Consider the following 15,660-nt stretch of genomic DNA (forward strand, 5'->3'; position numbering starts at 1 on the left):
ATGAAAGGTCTCTGCTGGCGTTACACTCGGCTGGTAAGGGGCCAGCTTGGGCTGGGGGTTGGTCAGGAAAGGCGGGGAAGAGGGGGCTGGGCCAGGATTGGATACAGGCTGGTGTCCCCCTTCCAAGCCCCTCCTCAGCTGGCCCAGGGTTCAGAGCAAGGGCTCAGGAACCTGGGGCATTAGTGCCCAGCCCCAAGGTCCCAAGACCCTCAGGAAGCACAGACCACTGTCTTCATCCCTTCCTCCCCGGAGTGGGTGCCAGATGGAGCTCTATCCAGAAGCCCGCACAGCTAGGACGCCCTCCCTAGGCCTGAACCTGGGGAATAGGAAAGCAGTTTCCTGTCCTTCTCTCCTTCTCGAGGAAGTCTGTCTTTTTCTTTTTTTTCCTTTAATGGAGTACCCGCTGCTGTTTTTTAAAATTAATTCATTCATTAATTAATTTTTGGCTACGTTGGGTTTTTGTTGCTACGTGTGGGCTTTCTCTAGTTGCGGTGAGCAGGGGCTACTCTTCATTGCGGTGCGCAGGCTTCTCACTGCGGTGGCTTCGCGGGCTTCTCACTGCGGTGGCTTCTGTTGCGGAGCGCGGGCTCTAGGCACGCGGGCTCAGTAGTTGTGGTGCGTGGGCTTCAGTAGTTGTGGCTCGTGGGCTCTAGATCACAGGCTCAGTAGTTGCGGCACACGGGCTTAGTTGCTCCGCGGCATGTGGGATCTTCCTGGACCAGGGCTTGAACCCATGTCCCCTGCATTGGCAGGTGGATTCTTAACCACGGCGCCAGCAGGGAAGTCCTTGAGGAAGTCTCTCCTGATGAAAAGCCCCGAAGTCATTGTGTGCAGGCGTGCATACACACACACACACACACACACACACACACACATACACACTCTGGTACTCAATGGAGTGAATGAATGAATGAAGACACCACCATACATGCCCACTGACACACACATATATTTACACAATCCCAACTCACACTCACAAACACATTGACAGGTAACACACAAAGTTGCACTCAATACCTTCTCACACTGATTTGCCTACACAACTCTATTTTAAGCCAACACATCACACACAGACAAATGTGCATTTTATATGAATCTGCTAACCTGCACACTGTCTCACCTATGACTACATGCGTTGTTTCACTGGCTGAAAGGGCCTTCTTTCTTCCTTTGTAAAATGGGCGTAGTAAGAAGCACATTCTCGGGAGTTCCCTGGCACTCCAGTGGCTGGGACTCGGCGCTGTCACTGCTGCGGCCCGGGTTCAATCCCTGGTCAGGGAACTGAGATCCCACAAGCCACAGAGTACGTGGCCAAAAGGAAAAAAAAAGCAGCACATTCTTCTTAGAATTCTTGGGAAAATTCAGAGAGATCACGCACAGCAAGCATTTCACACAGGCCTAGTCAAGTGTGTGCTGTATACGTCAGCCACTACTGTTGTTGTTATTATTATTACCGTTATTTCACGTACAAAGGCACAGCTGAGGCTCCCAGAGCTGGGCTGTCATCTGCCCTTCTCTCCTGCCCACAGGCTTAGAACGCAATCCCTGGCATCCACTCCGGATCCAGAGAAACCAGGCAGACAAGCTGCAGGGCCTACGGCCACATCGGATGGGCATGGCTGGCAGGGGCCAGGGAGGGAGCTGGCTGGAGGTGGGGGCAGGGCCTGGTCTGTCGCTGACACTTGCTTCCTCTGGCTGCGCTCGTGGCTGCAGGGGCCTGGGCCGGGGTGATGAGGTGGCCGAGGACATGTGGAGGCTGGTGTCTCCTTGTCCCTCCACTCACCAGGCCTCTTTGTGTCTTCACAGCCCAGCCAGGTGGAGGACGCTCTGTCTGGGGAGGAGGGTGAGGAAAAGGAGGAGGAGACAGCCCCAGCCCCAGCTTGTGCTCCGGAAGATCCAGTGGAGCCCCAGCTGGCAGAAGCCAGCCAGGTTCTGGGAGCCTCGGAGATGAGGCAGGTTCGGGCACAGTCCGTGGTACAAAGATTTCAGCCCTGAGCCTGAGGGTCCCACCCTCCTGCCCCACCCAAGCTAGGCCCAAGGACACCCAGGGTCACTCCTGCTCTGTCCTCTGCTCACTGTGTCACCTTGGGCAAATCACTTCTCCTCTCTGGGCTTTTCTTCCTTTCTTGTAAAATGATCCAGTAATCCTAGCACCGCCTTCTTCCCTGGGCCAGGAGGTTAAGGATATAGTGAACTAATCTAGTCCTTGGGAACTGACGCCAAAGCTGGGGTGGGGGTGGGAGGATGAGATGCGGGGATTAGGAGGAAGGGTTCAGCGTCTCATCTATTCTCTGGCTGCTGGGGGCCAAGGTGACCCCTCTGACCTCGGTTCAAATCCTGGCTCTGCCACTTACTCCCCATGTGGGCTTCAGGCAGGTTGCTTCACCTCCCTGAGCCTCAGCTTCCTCATCTATATAATGGGAACACTAATCCCTCTCTCTGAGGGTTCCTGCTAATTGGCGTGAAAGTCCCCTGGAAACAGTAAAGTACCCTGTAAACTGCAAAGCACCGTGCTTGGGTGAGCGGTGGCTGTTCAACCTCAGTCCTCCTGGGACCCGAAGGATATGGGGCGAGGAGGGTGGGAGGACCGGGAACCCTCACTCACCTCCAGTCCTGTCCCTTAGATCAGCCTCCACCTCCCCCCGAGAGTCGCTGGACACTCCTGGAGTCTGGCCTTTCGCACGTCGAGGGACGGCTTCAGTCTGCGGAGCCTGTACAGGCAGATGGAGGGCCACAGCGGGCCGGTGCTGCTGGTGCTGAGGGACCAGGATGGCCAGGTGAGCCGTGCGGGGAGTGTTAGTGGAAGGGATGCATGTCGATGGGCCCCCGAGGGCCTCTCCATCCCCCAGCTCTGCCCCAGGCTCCCCAGGAGCCTCTCTAGGATGGGCCTATGTTGCCAAGCCTGAAGGGTGGTGCTGCCAGTGGACCTCCAGCTCCCTTCCAGCGGCAAACTGCAAATTCTTCTTTCCAGATGTTTGGGGCCTTCTCCTCCTCGGCTATTCGACTCAGCAAAGGCTTCTACGGTACTGGCGAGACGTTCCTCTTCTCCTTCTCTCCACAGCTGAAGGTGATGTTCTTAACCTTCCAGGCGGGGAGTGGGATCTATGGCAGGACAAAGAACCCGGGGTCCCAGTGGCCCCCAGCTCCATCCCCCGTGCTGGGTGCCTGGTGTCCTTCCATCTTTCCACAGAGGGAGTACAGCAGGGCAGTGGCAGGCAGAGCATCCCCCTTCATTTAAAAAGTGCTCAGTTCCTGGCAACCACTGACTGGCTTGAGAGGAGGTGTGTCGCTCAGCAGATACAGGCTGGAAAGACAAAACTGGTCCAAGTGCAGGTAGCCCTGTGGGTGTGGGGGTAGGAAGATGAAGACAGACATGCCCAGTGGCTTATATTTTCTTAGGCAGTGTCGGGTAAGGGCATCAGCTAAGGGTGAAGATGGAGAGGAGGGTGTGAAGGTTGAGGGGAGAGGAGGTATGGCAGGAGTAGAAAGGGAAGCTGCTGGAGAAAACTGGAGAAACAGAAGGGCAGCTAGGCAGGGCTGACTGGAGGTCCGAGACTGCGAATGCAAAGGCCACTTACTTCGGTGTGTGCTCTTCTCTAGCAAAATTCAGCTCCTCAGGTTCAAGCATGGAGAGCGCGATGGGAGGGTTCAACCACGACTGGGGTTTTGCCAAGCTGCTTTACTAGAGGTAGACAGGGAAAAGGGAGTTGAATGGAGTGGAAACACAAAATAGATGAAGCACTAGTTGCAGGTGCATTGGTTTGCCATTAGAAACCCCTGTCCCATGCACAGAGCAAGACACCTACAGATATATGCAACAACATAGGCATCTGGTTGCATGACAAGGAGGTCACAAGCTTGGACTGACTGCCTTGCCGAAGGCAAAACACACCATATCTGCTGTGTTGCCTCCATCGCCAGCCTGGAAATCTTATCAGAGAAGAGGAGAGGGGACAGTTGTTTACAATAAACCCATGCTGGGTATTAGTCCCCACCGCTGGCCTTCCAGGGTTCACCTACTAGAATCCTCAAGTTGTACAAGGTTCCTCCTACTGCTCCGACAGTTCCGTGGCAGAATCCTTTGCTGGTTCCTCCTCATCTCCCCAACCTTTTAACATCATGGGGTCCTCAAGCTCAGGTTTTGGTTGTCATCTCTTCTCTGACTATCCTCTTTCCTTCGAGGTCTCATCCATTCTCACAGCTTTCCATGTCATCCAGGTGCTGATGGCCTCTCCCCCGGACTCCACACTCACATACATCCAACCATTACCCAGTGTCTCCAGTTGGATCTAAATGGCATTTCAAGCCTCACATGTTCAAAGCTGAGCTCCTGACTTTCTCCCAGAAAATCAGTTCCCCCTGCCATCTTCCCTGACAAAGTTAACGGCATCTCTATCTTTTCTGCCGTCGAGACCAAAAATTTTGGAGCCCTTCTTAATGCCTCCTTCACACCCTACATCTGAGCTGTCAACGAATCCTGATGGCTCTTCCTTCTCTTTCTATCGCTATCCAGAATCCACCACTTCTCACCATGTCCTTTGCTGTCACCCTGGTTCAAGCCACCATCATTACTTGCCTGTGTTCCTGCTATAGCCTCCTAATGCTTCCACCTTCAGTCATCACAGTACCTGGAGTGAGCCTTTTAAAAGGTAAGTCAGGGCACATCACTCCTGGGCTCCAAGCTGCCGATGGCTTCCTTTCTCCCTCAGAGAAAAGTCAAAGTCTTCACAATAACCTACAAGTCCCTACGTCTCTTGGCCTCTCTCTGATGTCATTTCTTGCTACTTTCCCTCTCCTGCACTCCGCTGTAGCCACACAAACCTGTCGGTTTTTTTTTTTTTTTTTTTTTTTTTTTTTTGCGGTACGCGGGCCTCTCACTGTTGTGGCCTCTCCCGTTGCGGAGCACAGGCTCTGGACGCGCAGGCTCAGCAGCCATGGCTCACAGACCCAGTCGCTCCACGGCATGTGGGATCTTCCCGGACCGGGGCACAAACCTGTGTCCCCTGCATCGGCAGGCAGACTCTCAACCACTGCGCCACCAGGGAAGCCCTGTCGGTTTGTTCTTAAGCAGGCAGGCCTGTTCCTACCTCAGGGCCTTTGCACACACTGCTCTACCTAGTGTGCCCTCCACAGGATCTCCATGTGGGTCGGTTCTCACTCCCTTCAGGATGCTGCTCAGATGTCACCCTCTCGGCAAGGCCCTCCCTGGCCGCCTGCTTTAAATTTGTAACACTCCAGCCCCTAGAAATTCTTATTGCCCTTCTCTACTTCTTTCCCCTTAGCTTTTGTCGCCACCTAATATACCATTTATTTTACTGATTTACCCGCCTCCTGCCGCTAGAGTGGGAATTCCAGGAGGCAGGAGTTTTTGTCTGTTATGTTTGCTGTTCTCTCCAGTGACTAAACAGTGCCTGGTGCTAAGTGCCAAAAAAGTTCTTCAAAGGAGCTTATGATTGTTTTCAGGGGATCACTATAGTCTTCCCAGGATACTGTTATGGAATCTCATCCTTTCAAAAATTGGTTAATTTTTGCCCGTCTTTGGTCTTCTGGCACTTCTTGTGTTCTGCATGAATTCCCAGCCGTTCCTTTACTGCTCTTCCAAGAAGCACCATGAACGTGGCCTTAACTTTTTCTGTAGCAATGTTTATCTTCCTCCTTCAAGTCTGAAGGTCATGTTCCTTGAGGAAAGTGGAGGAGGAGCTGAATGGTTCTGTCTTCTCGTGGCCACTTGTTAATATTATCTCACCTGTTCTGAGCCCAGGGCTTACCTTTTATTAGTCCATTTTCTTGCTTAACACCCTTTGGTTGCTCAGAGCATTTTTGGCAACTAATTACAGGCAATAATATGCTATACTTTTGCAGCCTTTTAAAAATCTTTTTATTAGCTAAATTGACCCTTGAATAATTTGTTTATTCAACAAACATCTATACCATGTCTCAGGAATACTGCCGGAATCAAGGCAGCCGTCACAGAGCTTACCTGTTAGCTGGGCAGGCAGTGGCATATTGCCACATGAACAGGGCCTGGGAGGAAGGGCTACTTTCAGTTCCTCTGGGATGACATTTGGGCTGAAAGATGAGAAGTGGGCCATTTGAGGATCTGGGGGAAGAGCATCCTGGGCAGAGGGGTCAGCAAGCATGAAGATCCTAGAGCAGCAAGAGCCTCAAGTGTCCCAGGGACAGAAGGGCCAGGGTAGATGAAGTGCAGTTGTTAAGGGGGAAAAGAGGTCGGAGAGAAATCGGGGGCACAGCAGGCTGGGCTTTCGGCTGTTGTCAGCGGTTGGATTTTATTTCCAGGGCCATTGGAGGGCTTTAGCAGAGGAGGGCTAATATCCGATTGGATTTTGAATAGGTCACTGACCGCAGTGCGGACATGGGCTCTGGGCAGGAGGCAGTGGAAGCTGAGACCCATTAGGAGGCTGTGATCCAGGGAGGAGTGACTGGCGGGGACGGATGGGACAGAAATGGTGGTAGTCAGGGTGTCTCTTTGGGGTGGGGCCCACAACACTTGCTGAGGAACTGGGTGTGAGGCAGCACTGGGGAGTGTGCAGGCTTGGTGTTGCCTCCAGCGAGGGGAGGAAACAGTTAGTAAGGGTAGAATCAGGGCCCCGCTCCTGACCTGGACTTTCTGCCTCCTCTCTCCAGCTTTGGACGCAGGAAGCCTCAGAGGGTTCGGGTCTATTCCTAGAACAGAAGGGCTTTGGGGCTGTGGGAATTCAGACTGGAGGGCAAGAGGAGATGAACTCCAGGGAGACTGGAGACCAGAGTAGTTCCTGCGCCTTCGTTGGGGCCTGGAGGTTCTGTTTCCTCCACAACACTGCCGCCCAGTGGTGTAGAGTCAAAGTGCAAGGGCAGGACTCACCCAGTAACCGCAGGTTTCTCCTATCATCACAGGTCTTCAAGTGGACAGGAAACAACTCTTTCTTCGTGAAAGGAGACTTGGATTCACTGATGATGGGCTGTGGCAGGTGCGTGTCTCAGTCCTCCCCGAGTCTCGAGTGTCGGGGTGGTCTGTGCTCGGATCCCTTCTCCCGTCCGGAAATGCTGAGCTAGGCTGCCCCAGACAAGATGGGGAGGCTGCTGGTTAACCTTCAAGCCTCTCCCTTCAGCAGCTCCTGCTCAGTCCACTAGCCAACCCCCTAAACCCTGCTCTAAGTCAATATTGAGAGGAGAGGGTGGCGTGAACTCTCCCCCGAAGTGTTACGTTGGTGACAGCTTAGGCTGTCACTTTGGAAACAGCATTCCCTATGGTTGGATGAGGCTAGATTCAAGGGATGGGCAAGCCTCAGATTTACCTGTCAGCTCCATGACTGTAGGAACATAACTCACTGGAGGAAGGCAGGCATCTGCCTGGAACCCGGCATGCGTGCGTGCGTGCGTGCGTGCGTGCGTGTGTGTGTACGCGCGCGCGCGCCTCTTGGGGGTGGGAGATGGAGTGCGTTAGGAAGACAAGGTTAGTCTCGCCTCTGGTATGACCTGCAAGTTCAGGCAGAATAACTCTTATCCTGAGGGTACAGAAGAAAGCATTGCTTGCTTAGTACCAGGCAAGTTCTTTGCTCTCCCAACTGCCTGAAAAGCCTCCACTGAGACGCAGATTGACACAGAATGCACCAGCCATGGCTGATTTGCAGTAAGCCACTTCCCAGCTCCAGCCTAGGTTTGCTGTCAAACGAGGGGATTAGAATGGATGCCCTCTGACGTGTTTTGGGCTCAGACTCCGCGCTTGCGCGAGTCCCTCCTTTGGTTAAGCATTGCCATCTTTAACGTTCTGAATGTTCTAAAACTGGATTGTGGTGATGGTTGCACCACTGCATATATTTATCAAAATCACTGAACTGTAAAAAAAAACAAAAAACGCTCCAAACCCTGTGGGGAACAACATGCGAGCCCCTAACAATCAGGATAAATTGGTTTAAGGGGAGCTGAGACAAAGGTGAAGTGAGGCTGCGGTCGCGGTGTAGCCAAGCACCGCTGGTGCAGGTCCGAAAGGTGTCAGCACCCAGGAGGGAGCGATGCCAAGACTCTCCTCTCTCTTTAGTGGACACTTTGGGCTGTGGTTGGATGGAGACTTGTATCACGGGGGGAGCCACCCCTGTGCAACCTTCAACAACGAGGTGCTGGCCCGGCAGGAGCAGTTCTGCATCAAGGAGCTAGAGGCCTGGGTCCTGAGCTGATGCCCCGGTGGGCAGCTTCTTGGGGCAACAGGGGCTTGGATCTGCCCCCGGATGCTGACGAGGCCTCCGTCACCCTGGGCAGTCCATTCTGTCCGAAACACAGATGGCGAAGTCTCCCAGTGTGGACTGTGGCTCTGAGCCAGCCTCCCGTCGCCAGAGGACCAAGACAGGCATGAGCACAGCCCATGTTCTCCTGGAGAGGGGACTTTGAAGGAGTGAAAGCACTTATACCTCACCCGAGCAGCACAAAGTCCCTCAGGAAAATGATCTTTTTAGAGAGTATACAGTTAATACATGTTTATTGTAGAAAAACCAGAAGATATAAAAGAATTAAAGTTGCCTAAAATTCAACCACCCCCCAAAACACTAACATTTCATGTATATCCTTCCAGACAATTTTCCAAGGAGATATATATATATATATATATCTTACAAAATGGGATTCTACTCTATATGTGTTGGACATTATTCTAACTTAAAGAATATTGTCAAGCCACAGACACCAGGACTCAACCAGTGAAATTAATAAAGACTCCAGTAGCATCCTTCTTTTCCCAGAACATTGAGGGCTTTCTGTCTGCCACCAGTGTGCCACCGGGTGCTTGCAAATCTCTTATTTAATTCCACGAGGAAAATATGAAAGCAGCAAATGAACAATATGCATATTTGGGTAAAGAATTTGAAATTCTGTAGATGGGAACCTCAGGGAGGTTAAAAAGGAGGAAGGATATGTTTTCTGGCAAAACAGGAGCTCAGAAAAACTAAAAAAAAAGAAAGCCATATCCCTCCCCATGCTAGTGCCTGTCTCCTTCCAGAAGATTCTTTACCAGGCCATTACTTGCCATTACTGAATGAGGAAAACCAAGTAACATAGGCCCTGTTAATATTATCCCCTCTCGAAGACCCAACACAGTGCTGAGGTATAAAGAAACATCTGGGCGCATTCCTAGACCAAACACAGTTCTTTTGCACAAAAGGGTCAAAACTGGGCACACAAGTGTGAGAGAAAGTCGTCAAGGAAGACACGGTTGGTTTCAAGATAGAGATACATTCATGACGTTTTATTGCAGCTGTTTCCCTCACCCAGATGAAATAACCAGTCACTTGAACTTGCAGTTCTATTTACATTCTCAATGTGACAATGCGCAGTAACTCTAGAGGCCAAGCTGTTAAAGTCTCCGTTTTTATACGAATAGTGAAGATGTTTCTTAAGAAAAATTTAACCTTGTCAGTGGCACATGGTTCCCATAATTAAAACAGTTGCAAAGAGCATAAAGTGCAGCTGCCTGGTATGTAACAAAAGATGCAAACAAAACAGATTCAAGTTGTTTCTCAGAGAGCACAACGATACAACACTGAGACCACAAAATTGCAGAGTAAAACAATGATTTAAAGGGAGGAGGTGCAAAAATAAAACAATCTTGGCAGAGAAACATTACATTCTTGACCTTGGGTCCGGGCACATGGAGTCTGGGACGGATGCTTCTCCCTGCTGAACATTTCAGAGGCACCTTGGTTAAAACGGACATGACCCAGTACCACGGACCACTTTCCTTGTGCTTCTATAAGCCCATGTGTGACCACATCCCCACCACACAGCACCGTGGTGGGAGAGGAGAAGGGTTCTAACTACTCTATGAATTAGGGTCAACTCTTTATCTACTGAGGGATGGGGGAGGGGTGATAGGGCACAACGGCAGACATTCCAAATACCTGTCACCCTAGTGTCTACAGCAGAGAGCCTGGTTACACAGTGGAAGGTGCAGCACTCCTAAGGCCCTGGGGATAATCCGCTGGCCTGTGGTCTGAGTTCCTCCCCACTCCCTCTTGCTCTTGCCCAGGGCCAGGGCTGGCTCCCCAGGCCCAGGCTGCCAGGGAGTGTCAGGCTTTTGTAAGGGAGCGTCAAAGCACAAGATGTTAGGGGCTCATGACTACACTCCCCACTGCCCTGCCTCTGGCAGCCACCAGCTTTGGCTCTAACTCCAGACTTTGCTCTTGGTGAATTTCTGTAGCACTGGGGATGTGCGTATGGGAGGAGAGCCCTCAGTTCAGGAGCGCTGCTCAACCACTGTGTAGAGACACAGAGTGGAACCTGGAGCTCACTGGGCAATCACTTCATCTCTGCACGGGCAGCTACCAGCAAAAATGAAGTCCCAGCTCTGAGGAGCCCTGAGGATGGACGGTTCCTGTCATGACCTCTGATCAGCACCCAAGCAAGATGCAGAGAGCAGGTGGGAGGGAAGCTGCCTTCTCCAGGCTGGGCAATGGCAGAACCCTCAGGGCTCGGGCAGTGAGCACCCAGGAAAGAAACCAACACGGGCTAGAGCCACAGCTGACCCAGAGAACAGCTTGGTTTGGGGGATCCCTCTGCCACTGGGGCTAGGGGTTTCCTGTAAGGTAGTTTTATGCCCCACTTCAGAGGAGGCCAGAGCCCTCAGATCTGTTCAGCAAATCAGTCAGGCCTGTCATCAAAACGCTGGAGCCCCTCCTGGCCCTCATCTACTGTTGATCCCACAGGGCAGCTGACAGGGGGCTAAAAGGGTGAGGGTAGGTGCCTTTCACTAATATTACAGTCACTCAAGGAGAGCTCTCTTCAAATCTGGGGTGATGGGCGCCTCCTCAGGGGCGCAGGATTTTACGTTTTGCTTTTAACTGTGGCTGTTCGTGACAATCCCAAATGCAAATTCCAGTGTGCACCTTTGTCTAATTTCCAAATTTTTTAAAAAATAATCATATGTCCTAAGAGTTCAAAGTACATAAAACAGCGGTTATTCTAAGAAAACTGGCTGCTAAAGAAGAAAGGCTTTGATTAATATTAAAAATAGGCAAGGCAGTGCTTTCCATAACTCATGTAATAAAGTTTGCCTAATACCTGTTCCTCTAAATAGAAATGACTTAGCATGTGCGTACATTCAAAATATAAAATAAAAAGCACTAGTTGTCAATACATTTGTAGAACTCTGTAATCAAATTCCCTAAGTTAATTCTGTTGGGGGGAGGACGGAGAGGCTTTTTGTAAACAACTGATTGCAGACATTCACACTGAACCATCTCGAAAAAGCTGGGCTCTGCATTTGGATGCTTCTCGGGTGTGAGCTGGACTCTGGGCTGAATCTGTGTAATTCCACTCCGATTTTCGAGGTGTTATAAGTGGAGCTACAATATCACCATCCTGTCAAAGAGAGAGAAACTAGAAGTAGAGAAAAGCCAGTTTTCATGGTTTTTGCGAAGGCCTCAGGTACACGTATCTTTGTCCTGCAGACAGATTGCTTCTGGACAGACTTACTCTTGGGAAACCCCAGACTGTATATATGCTCAGTGTGTGGGCTGAATTAGAAACGCCACGGTCCTAGCAAGGGAAGAGCCCTCAGAGCAAAAGCCACCAGACCTAATCTTTTCACATGGCTAGGTTTTACGGCCCTCTCCCTTCACACACTTCCACGGAACACACTCTGTCCTGGTTTTCCAGGAGAAAGAGGGTCTGCACTGGACCCCTGCTCCTCTCTTTCCTAGTCTCCCCTGTAATAAACGTCCCAGGCCTGTAAGACGGCAAAGGGGGTAAGGACAGCATGCGCCTGCAGAACTTGAGCTTTGCTCCACAATCAAGGCTATAACTTTGGCCCCATCAGCACTGACTCCACCCAAAACAAGGGATGGTGTCAAAGTGAAGTGACTTGAAAACAAAGAGTGTGAGAAGCTAGGCCCTCTAACACCTGACTCTATCCTGAATCGTTCTTGAACTTGTGGATGGATTCTCGAGGTTATGTGAGGGTACAGATCTGTGAGAGCCTTTATTGCGCTAGCAAGAGAACGCTTGTGATAGAATATCGTGGCCTTCATTTGCCTACTTGCTCTCAGATCCACACTTCGCCTCCCTCTGCTGTGCTGTGTAACAGGAGCTGCTCTTGTGAACTACGTTTCCCAGCTCCCGTGTCTACTGGCCTCCAGTCAGGTTTGGCCGATGGGAGGCACTGCTGGGAGGCTGGAAGAGAGGGGGGCAGAGAAGCCAGGGTGTCTCTCCCCTAACCCCTCTGGCTGGGTACAGTGGCTGTGATTCTGCTGTGGTTCTAGCTTCTGCAGGTGGCCCAGCACCTGGACTCCCACCTCCTACCCTAGAGGTGGCAGCAGCTCCCTCCTGTTGTCTCACTGTCCTGTTGGCCCATTTAGCTCTTCTAAAGCTTTCGGATCTCCTGCCCCGTATCACATTTCTTCTGCTGACCTACGCTGGATCCGACTTGATAGAGCTATTATTAAAAGCAGCCACACTATTGCCATGACACTCATATTCGGAAGACCCGTACCTCAAGTCAACATGATTTGTTTTCAAACTCGTCTCTATTTCTACCAAACATCCTTATCTCTACCCGTTCTAATTTCAACTCTAGTGAACTTTATGAACGCCGACCTGACTATGTCCCTTTCCTGCTTACACACCCCAGGGGCTCCCACTGCTCTGGTGCTCTTGGCTTACAGCACTGTGCACAGTGCCCCGCCCCATCCCTAAATGCACCCTGTTCTCTCTCACCTTCCGGCCTCCCCCGCCACCCGCCTTTACCCAGCTGACTCCTCACCCATTCTTCAGGTCTCAGCTTCCAAGTCCCTCTTTAAATAAGCCTTCCCCAACCAACCAGACTTAAACCCGGCTCCTTTTTGCTCCTCTAAGACTGTCCACACTGCCCCTAACCCCAAAGCACTTACCACACCATTGTGACTGTTATTTACTCATGTGTCTGTTATCCCCAAATAGAGCGAAACCTGTGGGAACTGTCTCAGGTACTGTTCCATCCCTGGCCCCTAACATAGGGCCTGGTGAAAACACTCATTCCCTGACTGAATGTATCTGGATTTAAGTCACTATCACCACATGGCTGAACTTGAATAGCCTCTTGTCTCTCTGCTTCCAGTCTCTCCACGTTCCAATCCATCTGCTGCTAGAGTTTTCCTTCTTCATCAGGGGTTTAGTCTCCTTAGAAGCTACAGTACATAAGACAGACATACTTCCTTATTTCCACTGGTCTCACTCTAGCTGGAGACAAAACCCAGAAGTAAATATTACAGCAGCATGGTAAGTCTTGAATACTCTGCCCACCGTACATAACAGTAAATCTTTCTTAGCTGATTACCCACGCTTCTCCACAATCCAGCCGACTCTTCCGTTTCCATCACCTCAACAATAAGACTTTGAGGCCCCCAAACACACCCAACTTGTTCCAGTTGCATTTTTGTGTAGCTCCCATTTCTCTCTGCTACTCATCCAAACACAATCCAGCCTTCTGGATGTAGGAGAATCCTCCCTCCTGCCTAAGACTTTTCTTTCTTCCTTTTTTTTTTTTTTAACATCTTTATTGGAGTATAATTGCTTTACAATGGCGTTAGTTTCTGCTTTATAACAAAGTGAATCAGCTATACATATACATATATCCCCATATCTCCTCACTCTTGCGTCTCCCTCCCACCCCTATCCCATCCCTCTAGGCGGTCACAAAGCACCGAGCTGATCTCCCTGTGCTATGCAGCTGCTTCCCACTAGCTGTCTATTTTACATTTGGTAGTGTATATATGTCCATGCCACTCTCTCACTTCATCCCAGCTTACCCTTCCCCCTCCCCGTGTCCTCAAGTCCATTCTCTACATCTGTGTCTTCATTCCTGTCCTGCCCCTAGGTTCTTCAGAACCATTTTTTTTTTTTTTTAAGATTCCATATATATATGTTAGCATACGGTATTTGTTTTTCTCTTTCTGACTTACTTCACTCTGTATGAAAGACTCTAGGTCCATCCACCTCACTACAAATAACTCAATTTCGTTTCTTTTTATGGCTGAGTAATATTGCATTGTATATATGTGCCACATCTTCATCCATTCATCTGTCAGTGGACACTTAGGTTGCTTCCATGTCCTGGCTATTGTAAATAGTGCTGCAGTGAACATTGTGGTACATGACTCTTTTTGAATTATGGTTTTCTCAGGGTATATGCCGAGTAGTGGGATTGCTGGGTCGTATGGTAGTTCTATTTTTAGTTTTTTAGGAACCTCCATACTGTTCTCCATAGTGGCTGTATCAATTTACAGTCCCACCAACAGTGCAGGAGGGTTCCCGTTTCTCCACACCCTTTCCAGCATTTATTGTTTGTAGCTTTTTTGATGATGGCCATTCTGACTGGTGTGAGGTGATACCTCATTGTAGTTTTGATTTGCATTCCTCTAATGATTAGCGACGTTGAGCATCCTTTCATGTGTTTGTTGGCAATCTGTATATCTTTGGAGAAATGTCTGTTTAGGTCTTCTGCCCATTTTTGGATTGGGTTGTTTTGTTTTCTTTTGATATTGAGCTGCATGAGCTGCTTCCATATTTTGGAATTCAGCACCACCAAACCAGCTATACAACAAATGCTAAAGGAACTTCTCTAAGGCTTTTCTGACAGCTCTCCCAAAGCTCTGAGTCCTAACAGACTCACCTGTGTCCCTCCCTCTGGCATCTGACAAAGAGCCGATGTACTGGGCTACTCTTTCACGTCTCACCTTTGGTTTTTGTTTCCTTCAGCACCCAACACAGGGGGGCGGGGGTGGGAAGCAGCTAAGGTGTTGTGAGAGACAGCACTAGGCCAGGAAGTAGAACTCTGTTTCCCACCTGCCTGCCAATCATATTCATTCAGTCAACAAATATCAACTGGTCACATTCTCTGTGCCAGGCACCCACCATGTGCAGGTCAATAAGGGACAATTTCAACAACATTCTCTATGGGATTGGCAACTAGAGAATTTAAATAGGTTATAGGTTTGGGAATGCTGAGTTTGAAATAAGTTAGAAAACTTATTATCAGTTATATGTGGCCTTAAATAAGTTAAAGCTCAGCTTTGGTAACCTTCTCTTCAAGATGAGGACACAATATTTCACCCCCCCAGGGTCACTGGGAGGACTGGGTGAGACAACTGGTGAGAACACTGTCAAGTACTATTCACATGTTCACCATCTTAAACTTTTATTATTAGGACAATAGTGATAAACAGAGCACCCATTCACAATTGCTGTAGGAAGAAACTGCTGGTGGACACAGGTTCAGGCATTTTAAAAGGAAAGCTTAATGTGGAAAAACCTTTTTCTCCCAAACCAAAACCAAATGACATTTTTTCATTTATTTACTTTAAACTTTTAATTTCATATTGGAGTATAATTGATTAACAATGTTGTGTTAGTTTCAGGTGTACAGCAAAGTGATTCAGTTATATATACACATGTATCTATTCTTTTTCAAATTCTTTTCCCATTTAAGGTATTACCTAATATTGAGCAGAGCTCCCTGTGCCATACAAGGTCCTTGTTGGTTATCCATTTTAAATACAGCAGTGTGTACACGTCAATCCCAAACTCCCCAACTATTCCTCCCCACTACTGTTCCCCCCAGTAACCGTAAGTTCGTTCTCTAAGTCTGTGAGTCTGTTTCTGTTTTGTAAATAAGTTCATCAAATGACTATATTTAAATGA

General features: G+C 49.6%; 2 protein-coding genes and 1 long non-coding RNA gene across 6 annotated transcripts in view; 1 reads left to right on the forward strand and 2 right to left on the reverse strand.

Moving 5' to 3' along the window:
* TLDC2 (TBC/LysM-associated domain containing 2) lies at nt 1-8,174 on the forward strand. 2 transcript variants are annotated; one of them, XM_060284111.1, is made up of 6 exons: nt 1-33; nt 1,807-1,956; nt 2,625-2,777; nt 2,972-3,067; nt 6,895-6,968; nt 8,039-8,174. In XM_060284111.1, exons 1-6 carry the CDS (start codon nt 1-3, stop codon nt 8,172-8,174), a joined length of 642 nt encoding a protein of 213 aa, XP_060140094.1. The 2 variants fall into 2 exon arrangements, with proteins under 2 accessions (XP_060140094.1, XP_060140095.1); XM_060284112.1 differs by lacking the exon at nt 2,972-3,067.
* LOC132593428 (uncharacterized) lies at nt 993-7,367 on the reverse strand. 2 transcript variants are annotated; one of them, XR_009558880.1, is made up of 5 exons: nt 7,296-7,367; nt 6,863-7,054; nt 5,981-6,069; nt 3,579-3,682; nt 993-3,339 (listed from the first exon to the last, which is right to left on the reverse strand). It is a non-coding gene; the product is annotated as an uncharacterized lncRNA (long non-coding RNA). The 2 variants fall into 2 exon arrangements; XR_009558879.1 differs by having other exon boundaries at nt 6,863-7,323.
* Nucleotides 8,175-8,501: 327 nt separating the features above from the next.
* The window catches only part of SAMHD1 (SAM and HD domain containing deoxynucleoside triphosphate triphosphohydrolase 1), a 63,581-nt gene continuing 56,422 nt past the window's right edge, over nt 8,502-15,660 (reverse strand). For both annotated transcript variants that reach the window (XM_030830655.3, XM_030830656.3), the window contains one exon: nt 8,502-11,346. In XM_030830655.3, the coding sequence (XP_030686515.1) occupies nt 11,212-11,346 (135 nt within the window). In that variant the 3' untranslated portion in view covers nt 8,502-11,211. The remainder of the gene's footprint in view (nt 11,347-15,660) is intronic.

The sequence above is a fragment of the Globicephala melas genome, chromosome 15 (assembly GCF_963455315.2).
Source record: "Globicephala melas chromosome 15, mGloMel1.2, whole genome shotgun sequence".
In the NCBI taxonomy this organism is placed as follows: domain Eukaryota; kingdom Metazoa; phylum Chordata; class Mammalia; order Artiodactyla; family Delphinidae; genus Globicephala; species Globicephala melas.